This window comes from Loxodonta africana, chromosome 4 (assembly GCF_030014295.1).
Source record: "Loxodonta africana isolate mLoxAfr1 chromosome 4, mLoxAfr1.hap2, whole genome shotgun sequence".
In the NCBI taxonomy this organism is placed as follows: Eukaryota; Metazoa; Chordata; class Mammalia; order Proboscidea; family Elephantidae; genus Loxodonta; species Loxodonta africana.
Window position 1 is genome coordinate 7,230,969 of NC_087345.1, and position 25,620 is coordinate 7,256,588.

At 39.7% G+C, this 25,620-nt stretch overlaps 1 protein-coding gene across 1 annotated transcript in view; it reads left to right on the forward strand.

Annotated features, from left to right (window-relative positions):
* The window catches only part of SMC1B (structural maintenance of chromosomes 1B), a 69,649-nt gene that overhangs the window by 8,165 nt on the left and 35,864 nt on the right, over window positions 1-25,620 (forward strand). Inside the window, exons 5-11 of the mRNA XM_064283384.1 lie at window positions 1,158-1,396; window positions 4,857-5,115; window positions 6,434-6,574; window positions 13,095-13,177; window positions 13,936-14,143; window positions 19,747-19,932; window positions 21,763-21,942. Of these exons, the coding sequence (XP_064139454.1) occupies window positions 1,158-1,396; window positions 4,857-5,115; window positions 6,434-6,574; window positions 13,095-13,177; window positions 13,936-14,143; window positions 19,747-19,932; window positions 21,763-21,942 (1,296 nt within the window). The remainder of the gene's footprint in view (window positions 1-1,157; window positions 1,397-4,856; window positions 5,116-6,433; window positions 6,575-13,094; window positions 13,178-13,935; window positions 14,144-19,746; window positions 19,933-21,762; window positions 21,943-25,620) is intronic.

Here is a 25,620-nt window from a genome sequence, read left to right on the forward strand (position 1 = left end):
GGTTACTTGGAGCACATCATTGATGAGGATCCCCCTCTCCAGGCAGCTCATTCCTTTATTTAAAAAAAAAACTTTTTTTTTTTTTTTTAAATAATGTTCACTTTTTATTGTGCCATAGGTGAAAGTTTACAGCTCGAGTTAGCTTCTCATACAAAAATTTATACACACGTTGTTATGTGACCCTAGTTGCTATCCCTATAAGTAACAGCACAGCCCTCTTTTCCACCCGAATTTCCTGTGTCCATTCAACCAGCTCCCATCCCTTTCTGCCATCTCATCTTGTCTCCAGACAGGAGCTGCCCATTTAGTCTCATGTATCTACTTGAACTAAGAAGCACACTCTTCGCGAGTATCGTTTTATGTCTAATAGTCCTGTCTAATCTTTGTCTGAAGAGTTGGCTTCAGGAATGGTTTTAGCTCTGGGTTAACCAAGAGTTTGGGGGCCATGTCTTCTGGGGTTCTTCCAGTCTCAGTCAGACCATTAAGTCTAGTCTTTTTACTAGCCATTCCTTTATTAATAGCCCAAATAGAAAAAACAAGAAAATTCTTTTCTCATTCATAGCGACCCTGTAGGGTTTCTAAGACTGTAAATCTCTGTGGAAGCAGGCTGCCACATATTTCTCCCACAGAATTGCTGGTGGTTTCAAACTGCTGACCTTCGGTTAAGAGTTGATTGCTTTAACCCCTGCACCACCAGGGATCCTATATAATTTAGAACTTTAATAGTTCTGCTAGGCAAATACATCCTGTAGCAGGAGTTTTACCTAGAATCATTGAACTGTAGAGTTGTCAGGGGCCTTACAAGTTATATAATGTTTTTTTCTTAAGTTTACAAGTGAGGAAGCTGGTGCCAGAAATGTTAGTGAACTTCTCAAAATCACAGGTCAAGACAAAAACGGGGTTGGGACCGAGGATAGAGGGTATCACTTCATGGTTCTTAACACCAGACTGTCGAGTGCATAAATCCAGAATCATGAACCAGTTTATTTTAGAAGTGTATCCAGAAGCCCTCTCCATATTGTTTTTGGGAACAGTATTGTTTCTTAACGTAAATAAAAATTCATTAGATACCATTTGTTGGTATAATAGTTGAGTTTATGAAAGATCAGCTTAAGTATTCTCCCCATTAATTACTGTTGAATTATACTGTTTTATAGGCAGACCGTTACCAGAGTCTACTTGAAGAACTGAAAATAAACAAGATACAACTGCAGCTTTTCCGACTATATCATAATGAGAGAAAAATTCGTTCTCTGAACACTGAGTTAGAGCATGTGAATAGAGAGTTGAGTGTCACGAAAGAGTCTCTTTCTCATCAGGAAAATATAGTTAAAGCCAAGAAAAAGGAACATGGAATGCTAACTAGGCAACTGCAACAAACAGAAAAAGAATTAAAGTGAGTTTTTAAAAATAGGTATTAACAGTTGGATTTTATATAGATTATCTCATAGAGAAAAATGTAAGTGACACTTTGAGATTTGGTTTTTTAATAAGCTTTCTGTCTTAGAATACTTCCTGATTTACAGAAAATTGCAGATGGAAGAGGCAGTTCCATATATCTCACACCCAGTTTCCTCTGTTGAACGTATCCCCTGTTGATACATTATTACTAAAGTTATACTTTACTCTGATTTTAATTCTTACTTAATTTCCTTTTTTTGATCCACGATACCATATTACGTTCAGCTGTCATGTCTCCTTAGACTCATCTTGACTGTGACAGTTTGTCAGGCTTTCCTTGTTTTCGATGACTGACAGTTTTAGAAGTAGTGGTCAACTATTTTGTAGAATGTCCTGTAATTAGGATTTATCTGATGTTTTCCTCTTGATTAAGCTAACGTTATGGGTTTTGGGGAGAAAGACCATAGAGGTAAAGTGTCAGAGATCACATGATAAAATTTTACGAGACCAACGACTCCTTGATTGGAAATACCTTTTTTTGCCCACATAAACAGTGAGTATACACATGGACCTTGCCACATGGAATACTCAGGATTCAAATCAACTGCATCTGTGGAAAGAGACGATGGAAAAACTCAATATCAGAACAAGGCCAGGGCCGACTGTGGAAGACATCATCAGTTGCTCATACGCAAGTTCAAGTCGAAACTGAAGAAAATTAGAACAAGTCCATGAGAGCCACAACACAACCTTGAGTGTATCCCACCTGAATTAAGAGACCATCTCAAGAATAGAGTTGACGCGTTGAACACTGATGACCGAAGACCAGAGGAGTTGTGGAATAACATCAAGGACATCATACATGAAGAAAGCAAGAGATCATTAAAAAGACAGGAAGGAAAGAAAAGACCAAAATGAATGTCAGAAGAGACTCTGAAACTTGCTCTTGTATGTAGAGTAGCTAAACCGAAAGGAAGAAATAATGAAGTAAATGAGCTGAACAGAAGACTTCACCGGGCAGCTCGAGAAGACAAAAGTATTATAATGAAATGTGCAAAGACCTGGAGATAGAAAACCAAAAGGGAAGAACACGCTTGGCATTTCTCAAGCTGAAAGAATTGAGAAAAAAAAATCATGCCTCAAGTTGCAGTATTGAAGGATTCTTCAGAGAAAACACTAAATGATGCAGTATCTAAAAAAGATGGAAGGAATACGCAGTCACTGTACTGAGAAGAATTGGTCGATGTTCAACCATTTCAGGAGGTAGCATTTAATCAAGAACTGATGGTAACGAAGAAGTCCAAGCTGCTCTGAAGGCATTGGCGAAAAACAACGCTGTAGGAATTGACTGAACACCAATTGAGATGTTTTAACAAACAGATGCCACACTGGAAGTGCTCACTCGTCTATGCCAAGAAATTTAGAAGACAGCTACTGGACAACCAACTGGAAAAGATCCATATTTGTACCCATCCCAATGAAAGGTGACCCAACAGAATGTGGAAATATCAAACAATATCATTAATATCACACACAAGTAGAATTTTGCTGAAAATTATTCAAAAGTGGTTACAGGAGCATATCGACAGGGAACTGCCAGAAATTCAACCTGGATTTGGAAGAGGATGTGGAGCAAGGGATGTCATTGCTGATGTCAGATGGATCCTGGCTGAAAAAGAATATCAGAAAGATGTTTACCTGTGTATTATTGACTATGCAAAGGCATTCAGCTGTGTGATTGTAATAAATTACAGATAAGATTGCAAAGAATGGACATTCCAGAACACTTAATTGTGCTCATGAGGAACCTGTACTTAGAAGAAGAGGCAGTCATTTGAACAGAACAAGGGGATACTGTGTGGTTTAAAGTCAGGAAAGGTGTGCATCAGGGTTGTATTGTTTGTATGCTGAGCAAATAATCTGAGAAACTGGACGATACGAAGGATTGGGTATCAGGATTGGAGGAAGACTCGTTAACAACTTGCGTTATACAGATGACACAACCTTGCCTGCTGAAAGTGGAGAGGACTTGAAGCACTTAACTGATGAAGATCAAAGACCACAGCCTTCAGTATGGATTACACCTCAACATAAAGAAAACAAAAATCCTCACATCCGGGCCAGTAAGCAACATCATGCTAAATGGAGAAAAGACTGAAGTTGTCAAGGATTTCATTTTACTTGAATCCACAGTCAGCACTCACAGAAGCAGCAGTCAAGAAGTCAAAGGACGCACTGCAAATCTGCTGCCAAAGATCTCTTTAAAAGGACTCTTTAAAAAAGATCTCTTTAAGGACTGGAGTCCCTAAATGCTTGTTTTTATCATTGTGCATGTCTGTTGAGAGGTGTTCAGAGAATGCAGTTAATTTTAACACGTGCGATCTGCCATGCTAGAAGATACTATTGGGATAACCTTGCTGTGACAGTATTTGAAGTTTGGCTAGCACTCACAGTTTTTCTGCTATAAATATTTCACTGTCCTATAGCTATTCTTTATGAGATCCTCACTGTAAGAATAAATGTTTGATATAAGGAAAAAAAGTGTTAAAAAGCAAAGATGTCACTTTAAGGACTAAGGTGAGCCTGACCCAACCATGGTGTTTTCAGTCGCCTCATATGCATGCGAAAGCTGGACAGTGAGTAAGGAATACTGAAGAAGAATCCATGCCTTTGAATTACCATGTTGAGGAAGAATACTGAATATACCATGGACTGCCAGAAGAACAAACAAATCTGTCTTGTAAGAAGTACAGCCAGAATGCTTCTCAGAAGTGAGGATGGCAAGACTCTTTCTGACATACTTTGGACATTTATCAGGAGAAGCCAGTTGCTGGAGAAGGACATCATGCTTGATAGAGTAGAAGATGAACAAAAAAGAGGAAGACCCTCAAAGAGGTGAGTCGACACAGTGGCTGCAACAGTGGGCTCAAGCATAACAAGGATTGTGAGGATGTCATAGACCAGGCAGTGTTTTGCTGTCTTGTGCGTAGGGTTGCTGAGCCGGAACGGACTGAATAGCACACCAACAACAGTGAATATTTATTTTACACTTTGGATTATAATCCAATATTACTTTCTTTGTTGGTCAGATTGTTCTGGCTTCGGCCATTGTGTTCTTTTGACATATTTGAACACTTCCTTATGTTCCTTGCACTGAATTTTCGTTCATTAAGGCTCACTCTTTGTGCTGTAAAGTTCTGTGGGTTTAGAGAAATGCATGCTGTCATGAATCCACCATTACAGTGTCATACAGAACAGTTACGAGCGCTAAAACAGTTCTCTACGCTTCACCTATTCACACCCCCTAGCCCCAGCTTAACCTCTGGCAACCACTGATATGTTCAGAGTCTCTGAAAGTTGGTTTTTTATATTTATTTTTAATCGTGATTTGATAAAAAGAACTTTTTCCTTTTATAGATTATAAAATTTAAAGGAAACCTTTTTTTTCTTTTTAGATCTGTGGAAGCACTTTTAAATCAGAAGAAGCCTCAGTACATTAAAGCCAAAGAAAATACTTCTCACCACCTCAAGAAATTAGACGTAGCTAAAAAATCAATAAAGGACAGTGAAAAACAACGTTCTAAACAGGAAGATGACATAAGAGCCCTGGAAGCAGAACTGGTTGATTTAGATGTTGCATGGAAAAGTTTTGAAAAGCAGGTTGAGGAAGAAATCTTATATAAAGGGAGAGAGATTGAGCTGGAAGCAAGTCAGGTGAAGAAGTTGATACCTGGGAAATCTTTTCTTTTTATTGTTTCAGTTTCTTTTAATTAGAACAAATTTAAAGGATGACTTTTTTTTCAGGTATTTTAAGAGATTATCCTTAGAACGTTAAATTATAGGGATTGGGGCTTATACACAGAATCTAATTTTAATCTTTAGTCTGGAGCTTTTTTTCCTTTGTAACCAATTCACTTGCCATTGAATTGACTCTGACTCATGGTAGTCCCGTGTGTGTCAGAGTAGAACAGTGGCTGATTTGGGGGAAGTAGAGCTGGGTAAACTTGAACATTCAACCTTCCAGTTAGCAGCCAAGTGTATTAAACATTTCCACTACCCAGGGACTCCACAGAGGGTATTATAACATTAACGAATTGATTGAAGTCCTAGAAAATACTTCAACAAAGTTACATCGTACCATTTTGTAATAAAAGGCAATTAAATTATTATTATTATTTTTTGGTAATTATTTTTCCTCTCAAGAATATTACAAAAACTTTTGAGGTCAGATATATGTAGCTTTGAAGAGCCTTACGTGCTCACTTATTTGGCAGGAGGAAAGTTGATTACTTGAGGTGATACAAGAGGTTAAGTGATGAATTAATGTCCAATTTAGTGTATAGTCTTTAATTACAATAGATCAGTAGTACCTGAAAAAAAAGAAAAACCTCTGCCATTGAGTCATAGTGATCCTGTGTAAGACAGAGTAGAACTTCCCCGTAGGGTTTCCAAGGCTGTAAATCTTTACAGAAGCAGACTGCTACATCATTCTTCTGCAGGAGTAGCTGGTGTGTTCAAACTGCCTACCTTTGGGTTAGCAGCTGAGCACTTTAACCGCTGCACCAACAGGGCTCCATAAATCAACAGTCCAAAAATAGGTAGTTCTGAGTTTTCAAACATTCAATCAAATTCTTGTCATTTATCTCATTACTTTTGTGGTAACCTTGTATTACAATATATATGCCAAAGAAATTGTGACTATATAAATAGAAAAAAATACATAATTTTCTCTGGACTCCTCTTGCTTTGGGTCTGTTAAGGAGCTACAGTCCCCTTTCTCTTTAAAGAATTTCTGACGGAAACCGTCCATGGTTTGTTTTGGATACCTTGTTGATCTACTTAAATGGTTTTAAGTAAGAAGTGTTCTTCACGTTCACATATTTTACCTGGGGAAAATGGCCAGTTATGATCTCATCTATGTAAGACATTTTTTTAATAAGATTAATTAACTGCTGGTAAAGGATATCATACAAAGAATTTCCTTTCATGCTTCCATAAATGAGTTAGCAATGTCTAACTGCTGTTTATACAGCTGGATCGTTATAAGGAACTTAAAGATAAAGTAAGAAAGAAAGTGGCCATAATGACCCAACAGCTGGAGAAACTGCAGCGGGAGCAGAAGGCTGATGAAGACAGACTGGCGTTTGAAAAGAGGAGGCATGGAGAAGTTCAGGTACCTCGATTTGTGCAACAATGGTTTAGAATAGTTTCACTGAATTTTATTCCCATTTTACATTAGTTTTTCAGTATATGAATGGATTTACATCAAACATAGGCAAGTAGTCAAAAATTTCTGGGTTACCTGTTGTCGTGCCTAGCATTATTTAGGTGTTCTTTTCTGGTCTAAGGTAAGGGTCAGCAGTGCCTTCATTTGTGTATTCAGTAAGCATCATTGTACATGTATGCAGTGATAGACACTAGGCAGATTCAAAGAAAATAAAGTCTGTTCTTACATACATTTTAGTCCAGTGGGCTTAGGAAAAGGTTAGATAGAGTGAGAAAAGCAAAAAAGTACCATGATAGAGGTGAATGCAAAGTCATTTGGAAACATTAAGGACATAGCCCAAGAGGAGCTCAATGATCTATGTGGACAGTGCCCATTGAAGCAGCGATGTATGTGTTAGGTTATCTAGTGTCCTGCGTTAGAGCAAGGCAGACTTGGCTTCCAGCTTGTCTTGTTCTGTCACTGTCCTGTGTAATCTTGGTAAATAACTAAATTATTTAACTCCTCTGACTTTGATTCTTCATTTGTATAGTGAGGATAGTGCTGGGCAGATTAAGATGAATGTGAGTATGATAACACACCAAGCATCTAGGCTGTCCCTCTATGCCTCATGACTTCTATTCTGAAGACTAATTGGGCTGCAGAATTATCCTTATGGGCACGTTCAACAATAATTGCAGTTTATCGTATATTATGGAGTTAAATAGGCTTCTGTGGGCCATCCTGATGACCACCACCATTGCTAATAAAAGCGGCAGTGGGGAAATGGTCTGAATTATACACACATTTGATTTATAAGTAAATATTTGGAATTTAGAGGAAAAAAACTTTTAATGCCTACTTTGCTAGAGCCTTCACGACTCACAACAACACTGTGAGGGTAGGTCTTTGCTCTAGTGTGCCGAGAAGAAAATGAGGCTGGGATTTCCAAACTAGATACGTCTCCAGAAAAGGGTCTGACATTTTCTAGAGATGACAGTTATAATAATAGCCTTATAATGTCTATTTGTATTTTCCATATGTCAACCAGCGCTGTAAACCCTAATCCTCACAGCAGTATTACGGCAGATATTCTGGTTTTTTCTCTTGTATACACTCACTGCCTTGGTGATCTCATCCAGTCTCATAGCTTTAAATATCATCTGCTAATGACTCCCAAATTTGTATCTCTAGCCCAGACCTTCCAAACCTCAGCCTCATATACCTAGCTGCCTCCTCAGCATCTTCATTTTATGTGCTAAATTGACATCTCAAACTTAACCAATCCCAACCAAACTTCCGGTGTCGCCACCCAAATGTGCTCTATCTCAGGTTATGCGAGTTCAGTCTTAGCAGTTGCTCAGCCCCAAAACCTTGCAGTCTGCATTTGACGTGTTTAGGAAATTGTTGCTCTACCTTCAAAGTATACCAAGAATCGGATCCCTTCTCTCCACTTCTGCTGCTGCAATCCTGGTCCAACCCCTGTCTTTTTTGCTTTCGTTTAGGTCAGTGTAGTAGCCTGCTAGCCTCTAACAGGCTTTCCTGCCTCCACTCCTGTGTCTTCCACAGCACTCTCAGCACAGCAGCCAAGTGATGCTTTTAATAACTAAGTCAGATCATGAAACTCCTCTTCTTGAAATTCTCCGCTGGTTCCCTATCACACATGAAATTAAAATCTAAGCCCTTAAATGTCCTACAAATGCCTACCTATATCTGCTCACCCTGCCCCCCCCGCCCATTTACCTCGTGGACATCCTGTTTCCTATTCTCCTTGCTCTCTGTGATCTAACCAGACTGGCCCCCTGGAACATATCAGAAATGTTTCTTCCTTAGGGTCTCTGGTGTCCCCAAAAATTCATGTCCACCTAGAGCCTCAGAATTGACCAGATTTGGAAATAGCAGCTTTGATGTGAAATTATCCTGGATTTAGAGTCGGCCCTACATCAATGATTAGTTGTCTTTCTCAGAAGTGGGGAGGACACACAGACACAGAGGAACAGGTAACTTAAAGACAGAGGCAGAGACTAGTGTATGATGTGCGTACAACCCCAGGAATGCCAAGGATTGCCAGCGACCCCCAGAAGCTAGAAGAAAGGTGTGGGACAGCCTCTCCTTCAGAGCCTCCAGAAGGACTCAACACTGCCAACACCTTGATTTCAGACTTCTAGCCTCCTGAACGATAAGAGGAAACCCTGATGGCGTAGTGGTTAAGTGCTACAGCTGCTAACCAAGAGGTCGGCAGTTCAAATCCTCCAGGTGCTCCTTGGAAACTATGGGGCAGTTCTACTCTGTCCTATAGGGTTGCTAGGAGTCGGAACCACACGGTGGCATTGGGTTTGGTTTGGTTTTGGTTTGGAACCTTAAGAGAATAAATTTCTGTTGTTTTAAGCCATCCAGTTTGTGGTAATGTGTTATGGTAGCCTTAGGACATTAACTCAGGGCCTTTGCAGTGGTTGATTATTCCTCTGCCTGGAAAATGCTTTCCCTAGATTTCCTCATCGTTAATTCCCTCACTTCCTGAAGTTTTTGCTCACATGTTGCCTTCTCAGCGAGATGTCCCCTGACTACCCCCTTTAAAATTGTAGTACCCACTGCACATCTTGATCCCATACCCTGACTCTATTTTTCCAGTAGCACCTATCTCCTAACATATTACAGTAAAACCTGCGAAAGCCAGCACCCCCGTAAGGCAGAAACCTGTTAGAGAAGGAAAGCTCAAATATTTTCCACTAAAACAAGCAATAAAAAGTGGTAAGACTGCACCCTGTCAAAGGCAGAAAACTTGAGAGTCCTGGAGAACCAAGGCAGTCCTGTCAAGTTCCAGCTCTCAGGTTTCTCTATACTTCATTTACGTGTTTGTTATGTTTATTGTCTGCTTTTCCACTCTAGAATGTAAGCTCCATAAGAGCAGAGATGTTTGTTTTATTTATTGATGCATCCCAAGTGCCTAGAATAATTACTTACGCAGACTAGATAACCAATAAATATTTGATGAATAAGTGAATGAATTTTACAGATGAGGGAATCAAGACACGAGATGGTTAACTTGATTAAGGTCACACAGCTAGCAATTAGAGGAACAGAATTTCAAGCCTCGGTAAATAGATTCCAAGCCTCGTTCTTTAAAATGAATTTTCTTATCCTCTGTGCTTCTCGGATTATTTGCTCAGCATACATACTGAATGGAACACTGCATCAGGATTGGAGGGAGACTTATTGACAACTGGTGATACGCAGATGACACCACCTTGCTTGCTGAAAATGAAGAGGGCCTGAAGCACTTAACAGATGAAGATCAAAGACCGCAGCCTTCAAGTATGGATTACTCCTCAACATAAAACAAAAATCCTCACAACTGGACCAATAAACAGCATCATGATAGGTGGAGAAAATATTGAAGTTGTCAAGAATTTCATTTTACTCTGATCTACAATCAACACCCATGGAAGCAGCAGTCAGGTGGCTCATTGCATTGGGCAAATCTGCTACAAAAAAAGATCTCTCTAAAGTGTTAAAAAACAAAGATGTCACTTAAAGGACTAAGGTGCACCTGACCCAAGCCATGGTAATTTTCAGTAGCTTCATATGCATGCAAAAGCTGGACAGTGAATAAGGAAGACCAAAGAAGAATTGATGAGTTTGAACTGTGGTGTTGGTGAAGAAGAAGGAAAAAAATCTGCTTTGGAGAAGTAAAACCAGAATGCTGCTTAGAAGCAAGGATGGCGGAACTTTGTCTCACCTACTTTGGACATGTTATTAGGAGGGATCAGTCCCTGGAGAAGGACGTTATGCTTGGTAAAGTAGCAGGTCAGCGAAAAAGAGGAAGACCCTCAATAAGATGGATTGACACAGTGGTTACAACGATGGACTCAAGCATAACAACGATTGTGAGGATGGCGCAGGATCGGGCAGTGTTTCACTCTGTTGTACATAGGGTTGCTGTGAGTTGGAATCGATTGAATGGCACCGAACAGCAGCCACACCTGTGCTGTACTGGCTCTCATTTTAGTTTCTTCGTGATTTGGCAGACTAAAGTACAGAAAAATATTTAAAAAAAATAAAGTACAAAAAAATATTAAAGGTGCACTATATGATAATCATGAGTAGAAGAGGACATTTTGTGGAAAGAGAAAAACAAAGGTAGTAACAGCAGAATTGCTTTAAAACACTTGTGTAATTTGTATCAGAGCCCTGGAATCACATGAAATTATACGCTGATTTCTGCAAACACACGTTGGAGATTGTTGCCTTTGTGCTTGCTAATTTCTTTTTGGAACAATCTACTCATATCACATGTTAAATTCTGTAATTACCCACTCCAGAAAGCCTTCCCTGCCCCTTCTTACCACCCCACTTCAAGAAAGCTCATCTGGTCATACATTGTTTTTATCTGTATATGTCTAAGGGTTTTTATCAGCTTACACAAAAATTACTAATTGTTACAGCTCTACTGGACTTACAATAGTGTCCACTGTAGAACCTTGCACTTAGTAGGTATTAATAAGTGTTAGTTGAATTTTTTTTTTTTAATAGAAGAAGAAATGAAATACCATGGTGGAGAGTTAGAGAAGACCCATACCCAAACTCAGTTTCCTAAAGGACTGGTGACTCTTTTCCCAGACAAGAAGGGCTGTAGCTTTTCACAAGTCCAGAGACCTCTGGTGCTGGGCAGTAGTTGGCTTTCTCAGACAGTTTGCGTGATCAGCTGGCATCCAAAATCCAGAACGCCTGAGACCAAAGTAGTCTGATTATTCCCCAATATGTGTCCAGCGGAGCACCCAGGCTGCCATGGATTGAATTATGTCCCCCCAAAAATGTGTGTATCAACTTGGTTAGGCCATGATTCCCAGTATTGTGTGATTGTCTTCCATTTTGTGATTGTAATTTTATGTTAAGAGGATTAGAGTGGGATTGTAACACTACCCTCACTCAGGTCACCTCCCTGATCCAATGTAAAGAGAGTTTTCTTGGGATGTGGCCTGTACCACCTTTTATCCCTTAAGAGATAAATGAAAAAGAAGCAAGCAGAGAGTTGGGGACCTCATACCACCAAGAAAGCAGTGCCAGGAGCAGAGCACGTCCCTTGGACCCAGGGTTCCTGGGCAAAGAAGCTTCTAGTCTGGGAGAAGATTAATAAGAAGGCCAACAGAGAGAAAAAGCCTTCCCCTGGAGCTGACACCCTGAATTTGGACTTTTAGCCTTCATTACTGTGAAGAAATAACTTTCTCTTGTTAAAGCCATCCATTTGTGGTATTTCTGTTAAAGCAGTGCTAGATGACTAACACAAAGGCCCTGACACTACTCCTTGGGATGATAAGACAGTTTTTCTCTTTTCTCATTGACCCAGGTGTTTGACATTTTCTCCAGTAAAGTATCTTCCTCAACCTAAATGTGTCTCTGAGCTCTTTTACATAGCAGGTGGTAACCCCTAAGGCCTAGCTGGGATGTTAGGTGATGACTGTGATGGGGCTCATCTGGCATGAGACAAGCCCTGGGACTTTCCTGAGTTTAGGCACAGAGGCAGATGTTCCCAGTTGACCTTGTTTTTTCCTCTCTAGATAGAATTATTAATTTAGGTAGTAGATTTTCAATATGGAAACTTTTCAAAATTTGTGAGTTCCTTGAAAAAAGGAGCTTTGTCTTCCTCATTTTTATAACTGGCTCTTAACACATTAGGTATTTGTTCAGTGAGTTTGTGTGATGAATGGAGTGATTATCTTCCTAAGTATATTTGTCCTTTTCCACTTGAAAACCAATATTCTCTTCCCTAGGGTTGTATATTGAAAATGAATTGTCCTTTTTACATTTGTACACTCCTAGTTTTAGATTATTTAGTAATGAGATAAGACAGATTGACCTTGTTCTGTAGTACGCTGGATGGAATAAAGGGGGGAAGGGTAAAAACATGAAACTAATTGGAGACTACCACAGAGTTTGGATTTAATGATAAGGTGAATAGAGCTAGACTTTCATGAAGTGCTCTCCCCACAAACCTTTTAGTTGCCCTGTAAGTTCCTATATTGTTGTAATACTTAACCAGTCTCTACCGTAATAACTTATTTGTCTCTCTCTCCCACCAGGCAGTTCTCTTTGGGGGCAGGGACTCAATCCTGTTCATTGTTGTACTTCTAGTTCCTAGCACATGTTAGCCAGTGAATAAATAACTTCTTGAATGAATTAGTTTGAGGGACAGATAAAACTGTGTATAGATACATGAAGATAATCCCCTTGGAGTTTGAAGTTATCCGAGTGAACTTCTTGGAGATCAGGTATCTCATAAATGGTGGAGCCAGGATTGGAACATTGATCCATGTAATTTCAAAGGTCTACACCACACTGCCTTTTCAAAATTAAAATTTATTCTTAAAAAATTTTTGAAGAGTGATATTTTATATAATTCCAATTTATAACAACAATATTATAGTTTGGGAGTGAAAATTAATGGTTTGGAATTGTTGAAACTGATTTCAAATTTTATTTCATATTTTAGGGAAATATAAAGCAAATACATGAACAAATAGAAGACCATAAAAAGAGAATAGAGAAGTTGGAGGAGTATACAAAGACATGCATGTAGGTATAGTAAGAAAAACCCTTACAGATTTTTTTTATTTCAAGTGTCTGGTGTACCTCTGTACATCAGATGAATCCTCCAGCTATACGATAATGCTCAACTCTGTTGTTTATCATTTCATAGTATGTAACAAAAAATTAAAGGTAACCACATAACAAATAAAATCTGAAAGATATAAATGTTTAATACTGTTAAAACTTAAAGATCCCTTTTGGTTGTTGATATTTTATAATAAAAGTAACAAGTTACATCATGAAAGCTTGTAGAACCTAACTATTCTGCCATTAAGAATTTCTTTTCAACCAGCATTTTCTTGTTATTGGAGCACTGGTGGCACAGTGGTTAAGAGTTACAGCTGCTAACCAAAAGGCTGGCAGTTCGAATCCACCTGCCACTCCTTGGAAACCCTATGGGGCAGTTCTACTCTGTTGTATATGGTTGCTATGAGTTGGAATCGATTCTGCAGCAACGTATATGGTTTTTGTTTTCTTATTAAGCTCACGATGATTGCATTAGTTATAGTGATCTTACTTTTTCAATACCCACAAATATGTATCTTTTGACCATAAAAAAATTATCAAAATCTCTTTTGCCCATATTTGGTTTAGGTTTATTTTATTGTATTTTTTTATTTAAAAATTGATAGAGCATGACTCCATTCCTCCATAGTGCTATACAGGAATTTATTTTATCTCGTAATTCCTAAATCTTGGTTATTCTTTTTATTATGTGGTTTTTTGTTGTTGCTATTATGTAGTGATTGCTTGAAAGAGAAAAAACAGCAAGAGGAAATCCTGGAGGATGAAATTAAAAAAGCAAAATCAAGAATGTCTGAAGTTAATGAAGAACTGAATCTTATTAGAAGTGAGCTGCAGAATGCTGGAATTGATAAGCATGAGGGAAAACGCCAGCAAAAAAGAGCAGAGGTTCTGGAACACCTCAGAAGGCTGTACCCAGAGTCTGTGGTAATTAGAAATGGATAGTTAATTAAAACAAAAAAGGCTAAGCTTTCTTATTTGAGGAAAACAATTATCTTCTTATTTGGGATTAAAATTTTTACCATTATTAGGAAGCAGTATTATTTAAGAAGTCTTTAAGATTTGTGTTTGAAAGTGTATTCGTATATAAAATATAGCAGCAAATAATTGGGGTAAAACATATATAACATCCATTAGTGTCTGTAGATAAGTAATTGTTGGGGAGAAGCAGGGACTTGAACACAGTACCCAGAAAGTCCAAGTATGGCTAGTACCCACAAAGGACCGAAATGAGGTAGCCTGGTCTCCCCCAAACACATAGCCTCAAACGTCATGTTCTTCGTGGTTTCAGAGTTTTTTAATATAAAGTCCAAGTATGGCTAGTACCCACAAAGGACCAAAATGAGGTAGCCTGGTCTCCCCCAAACACATAGCCTCAAACATCATGTTCTTCGTGGTTACAGAGTATTTTAATATATTTTTTTCAACAGACATCATTGGCATACTTTTGAAAAATTAGTTTTTATTCTATAAATCTGACTATACATCCAATATTGTTCGCGTATCTTATTAGCCAAAATAGGGTGAGAGAACTTTTTGCTTGGGGCGTCAATATCAGAATTATTTCCCTTGGTACTAGGGGCCTAGCATCTTACTATCTTGTCACTAATACCAGTGTACACTTCACAGTCCTTCTTTTGTGATGACCTGTTTTCAGCATTTGACACTGTTAACCACGCGCTCTATCGTGAAACACTTGTCCACAGACCTCCATGATGCTATACTCTCTGGGCTTTCCTCCTGCATCTAGCCACCCTGTCTCTAGCTCCTTTATAGCATCCTTTTTGACTTTCTGACTCTTAAATATGGGTTTGACTTCTGGATAATGAGGAAGGAATAAAGCTGGGTCACAGACTCTCCTTTCCCTAGTACCTAACTGTCTTATCTAGTGCTGCTATAACAAAAATACCACAAGTGTGTGGCTTTAACAAACAGAAATTTATTTTCTCATAGTTTAGGAGGCTAGAAGTCTGAATTCAGGGTGCCAGCTCTAGGGGAAAGCTCTCTGTCTCTGTTGGCTTTGTAGGAAGGTCCTTACCTCTTCTGAGCTTCTGCCTCTGTGTGATCTTCATGTGGCTTGGCATCTCTTTTCCCCCATCTCTGCTTGCTAGCTTGTGTTTAATCTCTCTTATATCTCAAAAGAGATTGACTCGAGATACACCCTACACTAATCCTGCCTCATTAACATAGCAAAGACAGCCCATTGCCAAATGGGATTATAACCACAGGCATAGAGGTTAGGATTTACAACACATATTTTTAGGGGACACAGTTCAATCCATGACACTCTACCCTTTGACCCCCCAAAATTCATATCCTTGCCACATGCAAAACACACTGACCCCATCACATTGTTCCCAAAGTCTTAAATCAACTCCAAGTCCAAAATCTCATCTTCTGTAGCATCTAAACCAAATACGGGTAAGACTTTAGGTGCATTCCATCCTGGCACAAAATTCCTTTTTGTCTGTGAACCTGTGAAATTAGAATACAGATTATTTCCTTCCAAGGTACAATGATAGAACAGGTACAAGGTAAACATTTCCACTACAAATGGAAAAAATCATAGGGAAATAAGGGATGACAGGCACCAAGCAAGTCCAAACCCAGCAGAACAAATTTCATTAGCTCTCAAGGCTTGAAAATAATCCTTTGTTCCCTGAGACCATCTGGACAATGGTCCTGCCCTCTAGACTCTGGGTGTTTACCAAGCTCTCTTGATTCTGGGTAGAGGCCCCTTGGCCCTGGGCTTAAGGTCCGCCTTCCAGGACCACTGGGGTGGCAACTCTGCTTCCTTGGCTTTGGGCAGCCCCATTCTCCTACTTCGGGTGGCAACCCTATCCCCTTGGCCCCAGTAGGCCCCATTCTTCTGCCCTTTGGGCTTCGTAGCCTTGCCCCCTCAGCTTTGGGCAGTGGCCCTATTCCCCTGGCACACCTTAACAGCATCCCCACACTTCAGAACCAAGTTGGCAAAGATCCGACTCTTTGAAACCTTGGAGGCTGTGGCCCCACTTTTTGAGACCCAGGAGACCATGGGTCCACCCTTTGAAACAGAGAGAAGGCCTTGTCTCCCATGCTCCTTCCAGCAGTTCTGCAGATCTCTGAGTTGCTCCAGGGATGGCCCTTTTCTTAGAGGACAAGAGATGTAGCTCCTTGGGCCTGTTTCCTGGCTGTAGAATTCCAAGAGGCAGACAGTGTTCTTTCCTTTCATTCTTTCTCTGTCCCCATCAGTCTAAGCTGATGATTTTTCTGCTGTGCTGCTTGGTTAGATCCATCAGCCACAGGCTTAATCTCTTTAACAAAAGATTGTGTAGCCGTGTCCTCGGTGGAAATTCTAGGACACATTCTTAGTTTCTATAACAGAATTTTCCGAATCTCTTAAGTTTTGTTTTCAATTTGCTCAGTCTATTTTTAAGTCCATCTCTTTCCTCTCACATTTTATGAGAAACCACGTTGACCTCTTTAAGATCTTGCTTAGAAATCTCCTCAGTCAGATACCCAAGTTCATTGCTTAAAAGTTCTGCCTTCCACCAAACATTTGAACATAATTCAGACAAGTTCTTTGCCACTGTATAAAAAGCATTGTCCTTTCTCCATTCATATGTTCATCATTTTCTTTTAAAGCTTCACCAGGAGCACATTTAACATCCATATTTCTAGCAACATACTGTTGCTAGGTCCATATGTATTCTCTGAGACAATAGAGATTTTTGCTATAGCTCTCTACACATCCTTCTGAATCCTCAGCAGAATTGCCTTTGATCTCCATAATTCTACCAATAGTCCCTTCAAGACGAACTAGGCTTTTACTATTAGGTACCTTAAAACTCTTCCAGTCTCTACCCATTACCCAATTCCAGAACCACTTCTGTATTTTAGCTGTCTGTTAGAGCAGCACCCCACTCCTGGTACTAAATTCTGTCTGCATTATCTAGTGCTGCTATAATAGAAATACCACAAGTGGGTGGCTTTAACAAACAGAAATTTATCTTCTCACAGTTTAATATGTAGAAGTCTGAATTCTGGGTGCCAGCTCTAGGGGGAGGCTTTCTCTCTCTGTTGGCTCAGGAAGAAGGTCCTTGTCTCTTGTGAGCTTTTGCTCCTGGGCGATCTTCATGTGGCTTGGCATCTCTTTTCCTCCATCTCTGCTTCTACCTTTTATTTAATCTCTTTTATATCTCGAAAGAGATTGACTCAAGATACACCCTACACTAATCCTGTCTCATTAACATAGCAAAGACAACCCGTTGCCAAATGGGATTATAACCACAGGCATAGAGGTTAGGATTTACAACACATATTTTGTGGGGACACAATTCAATTCAAAACACTAACAAAATGACAAAAAATAGTTAAAAAGAGAAAACTAGTTCAACAGCCAAACAGGGAAAGGGGCTCAACTTAATCCCTGAGTTTCAGAAAATGATGATAATACAGGATTAAAAAAAAAAAGGTTTGAGTATACCATTGTTCTTTCTTATCTACACCCTGCAGAAGCCAAACTGGTAAATTGACTGCTTGAGAATTCTTATCTGGTATTTTTAATTGCATCATATGCATGTGAAAGCTAGACAGTGAATAAGGAAGACTGAAGAAGAATTGACGCCTTTGAATTGAGCGTTGGCAAAGAATATTGAATATACCATGGACTACCAAAAGAACGAACAAATCTGTCTATCTGTTAGAGGATACATGCTTGGCAGAGTACAGGGTCAGCGGAAAAGAGGAGGACTGTCAACGAGGTGGATTTACACAGTGGCTGCAACAATGGGCTCAAGCGTAACGACGATTGTGGGGGTGGCGCAGGACCGGGCAGTGTTTTGTTCTGTTGTCCGTAGGGTCTCTAGGAGTTGGAATTGACAGCACCTAATAACAACAACAACAACCGTTCCATAATCTAGCAAGAAGCAAACTCCTTTTCCTCTTCTCACTGGAGGGAGTTGGATTTAAAACTGTTAAACTGGGGAAATGAACCTCTGCTGCTCTAAGATGGAAGTGAAAGCTTGAGGACTCCCAATTAAATTCCAGGCTACTTCCAAGCCCTCTCCTCAGATGGGATCTGTCCTCCTTCCACAAGGTAGAGGAGCCTTGGTATGAGATACTAAGTAAAAACTCAGAAGAAAGAACAGAAGTCAGATATTCACAGAGCATATGCACAGCTTTAGCTGAGCTCTCTCTTGCCCCTCCCTGCCTGCCAGGCCTTTAGGCTGTAGAAGTGGACAGAACACAAGTCCTGAATCAGTCAGCTACTGCTCAGCAGAGGCCCATCTCAGTTCTGTGGGAAGGGAGTCAAGAAAAAGATCTTCACAGCCAATAAAATGAACAGAGCTGCACACAGTAAGCATAAGCCAGGTGAAAAGAATCGGTATGGCAGCTACATGTAAGAATAAATATAAAGTAGTTACAACATTTAAAAATCACAGAGCCCAGCCTGGAAGAAGGTTACAGAACAAAACCCCCCACAAGTGTTTTATTCTATGGACAATTTAATAAGAGCTTAAATTCATAAAACCAGATTTCAAAGATGAGATAAAACAGAATAAAATGAAATGGAAAATTGTAGGGCTCAGAGAATAAATCAAGAACAAAATATTACTGAATTAATAAATTAGAAGTAGCAAGGAATGGATTACACAGCTGAAAACTAGATTACTAACGCAGAAGATATCTAAACAATTAAAGATGATTAATATGAACGACTAAGATGATATAAGGTGCCCCTGTGGTAGAGCCTGACAGACGGAAGGAAGAGTCTAAAGATGTGAAATTGAATCTTCAGATAGTCTGTGACTCATCGATGCAGGATGCTTGGCATTCAGACACGTTCTAGTAAAGTTTTTGAACTTCAGTCTAATTAATTGGTCCTCAGCTCAAATAACACTTCTTCAGGGGAAGCCTTCCCTGACTTCTCAGGACAGACCAGTCCCCACTATATACTCACATAGCGCTCTGTATTTTCTCTCCCTGCATCTGTTACCACTCCACGTTGTACGTTGTTCTGTCCCTGCGTCTGTTACCACTCCACGTTGTACGTTGTTCTGTCCCTGCATCTGTTATCACTCCACGTTGTACATTGTACGTGCCTTCAGTGATTGGTCATGTATGCCTGTCTCCCTGACTAGCAGAAAGCTCTTGGGGGTCAGAGAGCATGTTTGTTCAATAATCTTACCCAGTGTCTAGCTCACTCCCTGCACCCAGTAGGCGCCTCACGTTCTCGTTTAACCATGATGGATGAGTGAATATTATTTAATTATTGTAGCTTTATAAAATATTTTAGTGCTTTAGTAAGGCTAGTGCCTCCTGCTTCCTCTTTTGTGAAGCGAAGTGTCATATCACACTGTAACAACCTAAATAGTCATTTTGTAATGAAAATTAGTCCGATTGAATGCGGAATGTCTACTAAAATCTGATACATACAATTTTATAAAATGAGGTTTTGGTCTCTGTTCTTTGCTGCCTTAGCAGACGATGAAGTATCATGTTACTCATTACTATCTTTTCTTTTCTCTCCTTTTTTAAAACCTGCAAAGTTTGGAAGACTGCTAGACCTGTGCCATCCTATTCATAAGAAATACCAGCTGGCTGTTACCAAACTATTTGGTCGGTACATGGTTGCCATTGTGGTCGCCTCTGAAAAGGTAGCGAAAGACTGCATTCGATTTCTGAAAGAGGAAAGAGCTGAACCTGAGACATTCCTTGCTCTAGATTACCTTGATGTAAGAAATTCACGATGTCCAGTATTTAGTAGTGATAAAATCTCGTCTGTTAAATCTTGTCTTCACTGCCTAAAACTATGGCAGTGAATGAAAAAATTGAAGCTTGGATGGCAGTTAGCCTTTCACCCAGACGGCTGGTGTTAATGAGCTGGCAGGCAAAAAATATTACCAGCGGGTGCCATATCTTTCTTGACCTCCTGCCATTTCTTCTTGATCTAGTTTTGCCGTAGTTCTACTTCGGTGATTTTGGGGCTGTTGGTCTAGCAGTGCACCCCTTTGCCTACCCGCCAGCCATCCATTTCTCTTCAGTAGCAAATAACAGAAGGATGGGATGCATGGTCTGCTGAGGAAATGCCAACCCAGGCTCCCGATAGTAAATACCTGGTCCAGCGTGTCAGTTCTTGGCAGAGCAGGGTAAATTTGAGCCTTGAAGTATGTACTGAGAGGTCTTAGAATATACAGAGTCTAAATGCCTGAGGGAGGGACTCTGTGATTGTCATGATTGAGATCCTTCCGTGATTATTTTTCGTTACCTACTAAAGAAAGTGCTCTCTCTGGTCCAGCAGTCAAGACCCTGAGCTGCAGGTAGTATGTATCGTCAAGAGCACGTGCCCTAGAGGTGGACCCACCTGAGTATGAATCTGAGCGCTACTTCTACTCGGCTCTCACTCATTCATCTGTAATTTTCCTGAGCTTCAGTTTCTTCATCTGTAAAGTGGAGGCATGAGTACATACCTTACTGCAAGGACTTAGTACCCAGGAAGCACCTAGCACGGTGCCGAGCATGTAGAAGGTGCTCAGTGAGTGCTGGCTGCTGTTGCAGTTAGGGTCCAGACCTGCCTTTTGTATTTCCATGCTTCTGCGTTCACCTTCTGCCCACTGAAACGTCTTACCCTGATTCATCTGCCTGTTAAAATCCTGCTTTACTTATTCCTCACTGGAGATTTTTTCCAAGCCACGGCATTTTTTTAAAAAATCTAATACAGAAGTGTATCAGGTATAAAGGAAATACTCCTACCCATTTCAGTGCCCAGTCCCTGTGCCTTAATGGTAGCTGTTTAGAGGACCTCTACACAAACAAATTGATATGCAGCTGTACTCTTAAGTAAGGAGCCCTGGTGGCACAAAGGTTAAGCACTTGGCTGCTAACTGAAAGGTTGATGGTTCAAACCCACCCAGTGGCTCTGTGGGAGAAGGACCTGGTTATCTGCTTCTGTAAAGATTACAGCCTAGGAAACCCTTTGGGGCGGTTCTGTTCCGACACGTGGGGTCGCTGGGAGTCGTGGCACCCCATAACATCTCCCAAGGACACATACATATACATTTTGTTTATGGACAGGATTTTTTGTTTGTTTTGCTTTGCTTTACAAAATGAGATCATACTTGCTTTTTTTCAGTAATATATGTGGATACTTTCTAATCTATTTGTAGACCCCACTGAAAAGTCATGTCCAAGGAGGTCTGAAGGCTTTCCTGACCATTTAAGCCTAAAATGATGTTTTCAGCTGCAGTGTCGAGCCACTCTTGGCACATAGCTCAGTGGGATCTTACGGTTTTGAGATCATGAAGTACCTCTCATGCACTAACCAACTGCTTAGCACAGAGAAGTCTGGAACTTAGCTCTTCTGCTTCCTGAAGAAGTGTTTTCTTCTTGTTTGTTTTGTTTAATAAACAAACAGTGATGGGATATAGTCCTCGGGTCCTTACCAAGCGTATCTGTGTATAATTTAACAGCACACAGGCCTGTTCGTGTTTTGTGGGAAAGAATGTAATGGGTATTTGGGTTTTCTTAGTGCATCTGTTGTAACAAGTATTTTTTAAACGTTTCAGATCAAACCAATCAATGAAAGATTAAGAGAGATTAAAGGCTGTAAAATGGCGATAGATGTTATAAAGACTCAGTTCCCTCAGCTGAAGAAAGTGATTCAGTTTGTGTGTGGGAATGGCCTCGTCTGTGAGACGGTGGAAGAAGCAAGGCATATTGCATTTGGTGGACCTGAAAGACGGAAGGTAGGAAAAGAGGCTCGAGCGGCACTTTTGTATAAGTTGAGGCAGTATTTACACAACTGGCTTATATTACACGCCACGCAAATATTATTTATACAGCTGGCTTATATTACACGCCACGCAGATATTATTTATACAACTGGCTTATATTACACGCCACACAGATATTATTTATACAACTGGCTTATATTGCACGCCACGCAGATAGTATTTATACAACTGGCTTATATTACACGCCACGCAGATACTATTTATACAACTGGTTTATATTACACGCCACGCAGATACTATTCATACAACTGGCTTATATTACACGCCACGCAGATATTATTATACAACTGGCTTATATTACACGCCACGCAAATATTACTTATACAACTGGTTTGTATTACACGCCACGCAGATATTATTTATACAACTGGCTTATATTACACGCCACGCAAATATTATTTATACAACTGGCTTATGTTACACACCACGCAAATATTTAGATACACTGTCATGTGTTCTCCTATATAAGGAAAACCAACACATCATCTCAGGTGGTTATGGCTTCAGTAGTTTTTATAATGTTCAGTTGAGTTTTTAAGAAATTACTTGGTACCATTTCCCAATGTGTTGAATTATATTTTGGAAATTACGACTCGATAGCACCTAACAGCAACAATAGTGTCCTAAAGCAGTTAAATTTTTCTTCACTTGATAGGAATAAATGTCCTTGCTGAGCCTCCATCTTCCCTGCCTTTGTATGTATAGTATGTGTTTCCTCAAATTATCTGACATAGTGTTTTTTTTTACTACGTTCATGATGAAGTGTAACATAGACGCTGTGACGTCAGACCAGTGAAACTACATAGTGACAAATTATGTAACTTTAGGCAACTTTCTAAACATCTCATTTAAATTTTCTCATCTAAAATTGGAGAAATACTAGTACCTTTTTTTTTTTTAATTTGGTAGGACTGTAGGAATTAAATGAAGTAATAACATTGAAAATGTTCTTACAGTGCCTGGCAAATAGCTCTCAAAAAGTGCTTGTCTTTTTCCAAATTTACTTACAGTTAACACATATGATCTGGAATGCCCAGAATTGCAAATTAACACAAAACAAAAGGCTATTCTTACGAGAGGTGGGGAGTGCCAGTGTTAACTTTACTGAATTATCTAACATGATTAACTTTTCCTATTTTAGTACTTATATCAATAATAGTCTTAGTGATATTATGATTACTGTCTTTCAGTGATAATTTCTATTGATTTCTATATATTGATTTTAAACAGGTGTAATAAGCGAACTAATAAGGTGTCTTCAATATCTTGCTATCTGTTTTTGTTAGATGCCGTCGAGTTAGTTCTGACTAAGAGCGACCCTACGTACAACAGAATGAAACACTGCCCAGTCCTGTGCCATCCTCACAATCGTTGTTATACTTGAGCCCATTGTTGCAGCCACTGTGTTTTCAGTCCACCTCATTGAGGGTCTTCCTCTTTTTCACTGACCCTCTACTTTACCAAGCATGACGTCTTTCTCCAGGGACTGATCCCTCCTGACAACATGTCCAAAGTATGCGAAACGAAGTCTCACCGTCCTTGCTCCTAAGGAACATACTGGTTGTATTTCTCCTAAGACAGACTTGTTAGTTCTTCTGGCAGTCCATGGTATATTCAGTGTTCTTCACCAACACCATATTTTAAAGACGTCAGTTCTTTTTCGGTCTTCCTTATTCATTGTCCAGCTTTTGCATGCATATGAGGCAATTAAAAAAATATGGCTCGAGTCCGGTGCATCTTAGTCCTCAAAGTGACATTTTTGTGTTTTAACACTTTAGAGAGGTCTTTTGCAGCAGATTTGCCCAGTGGAATGTGTCATTTGATTTCTCAACTGCTGCTTCCACGGGTGTTGATTATGGATCCAAGTAAAATGCAGTTCTTGACAACATCAATGTTTTCTCCGTTTGGCATGATGTTGCTTATTGGTCTAGTTGTGAGAATTTTTGTTTTCTTTATGTTGAGATGCAATCCATACTGAAGGTTGTGGTCTTTGATCTTCATCAGTAAGTACTTCAGATCCTCTTCACTTTCAGCAAGCAAGGCTGTGTCATCTGCGTAACACGGGTTGCTAATGAGTCTTCCTCCAATCCTGATGCCACGTTCTTCCTCATACAGTCTAGCTTCTCGGATTATTTGCTCAGCATACAGATTGAATAAGTACGATGAAAGGATACAACCCCAACGAACAGCATTGCCAATTTTCAACCACGCAGTATCGCCTTGTTCTGTTCAAGCAACTGCCTCTTGATCTGTGTACCGATTCTGCATGAGCACAATTAACTGTTCTGGAATTCCCATTCTTTGTAATGTTATCCATAATTTGTTATGATCCACACAGTCGAATGCCTTTGCATAGTCAATAAAACACAGGTGAAAATCTTTCTGGTATTCTCTGCTTTCAGTCAAGATGCATCTGACATCAGCAATGATACCCTTATTTCCTGGCCTCTTCTGGATCCAGCTTGAATTTCTGGCAGTTCCTTATCCATGTACTGCTGCAACCACTTTTGAATTATCTTCAGCATAATTTTACTTGCATGTGATGTTAATGATATTGTTCGACAATTTCCACATTCCATTTGGTTACCTTTCTTTGGAATAGGCATGTAGATGGATCTTTTCCAGTAAGTTGGCCAGGTAGCTGTCTTGCAAATTTTTTGGCACAGACGATTGAGCACTTCAGCATTGCATCTGTTTGTTGAAACATCTCAATTGGATATTCCATCTCAATTCCTGGAGACTTGTTTTTGACCAGAGACTTCAGTGCAACTTGGACTTCCATCGGTTCCTGATCATACGCTACCTCCTAAAATGGTTGAACGTGCACCAGTTCTTTTTGGTACAGTGATATGCTGTATATTCCTTCCATCTTTGACACTTCCTGTGTCATTCAATACTTTGCCTGTAGAACCCTTTAAAATTGCAACTCGAGGCTTCAATTTTTTCTTCAGTTCCCAGGTTGAGAAATGCTGAGTGTGTTCTTCCCTTTTGGTTTTCTAACTCCAAGTCTTTGCACATTTCATTATAATATTTTACTTTGTTTTCTTGAGCCACCCTTTGAAATCTTCTGTTCAGCTCTTTTACTTCATGATTTCTCCCATTCACTTTACCTACTTTACATTCAAGAGCAAGTTTCAGAGTCTCTTGTGACATCCATTTTGGTCTTTTCTTTCTTTTTAACAATCTCTTGCCTTCTTCATGATGTCCTTGATGTCATTCCACAACTTGTTTGGTCTTCCGTCATTATTGTGCAACGTGTCAAATCTGTTCTTGAGAAGGTCTCTAAGTTCAGGTGGGATATACTCAAGGTTGTTCTTTGGCTCTTGTGAACTTTTTCTAATTTTCTTCAGTTTCAGCTTGAACTTGCATAGGACCGATTGATGGTGTGTTCCGCCCTTGGCCCCTGGCCTTATTCTGACTGATGATATTGAGCTTTTCCATCATCTCCTTCTACAGATGTAGTCGATTTGAATCCTGTGTGTTCCATCTGGTGAGGTCCACGTGTATAGCTGCCCTTTATGTTTTTGAAAAAAAGGTATTTGAAATGAAGAAGTTGTTGGTCTTGCAAAACTCTACCATGTGATCTCCAGTGTCATTCATATCACCAAGGCCATGTTTTCCAACTACCCA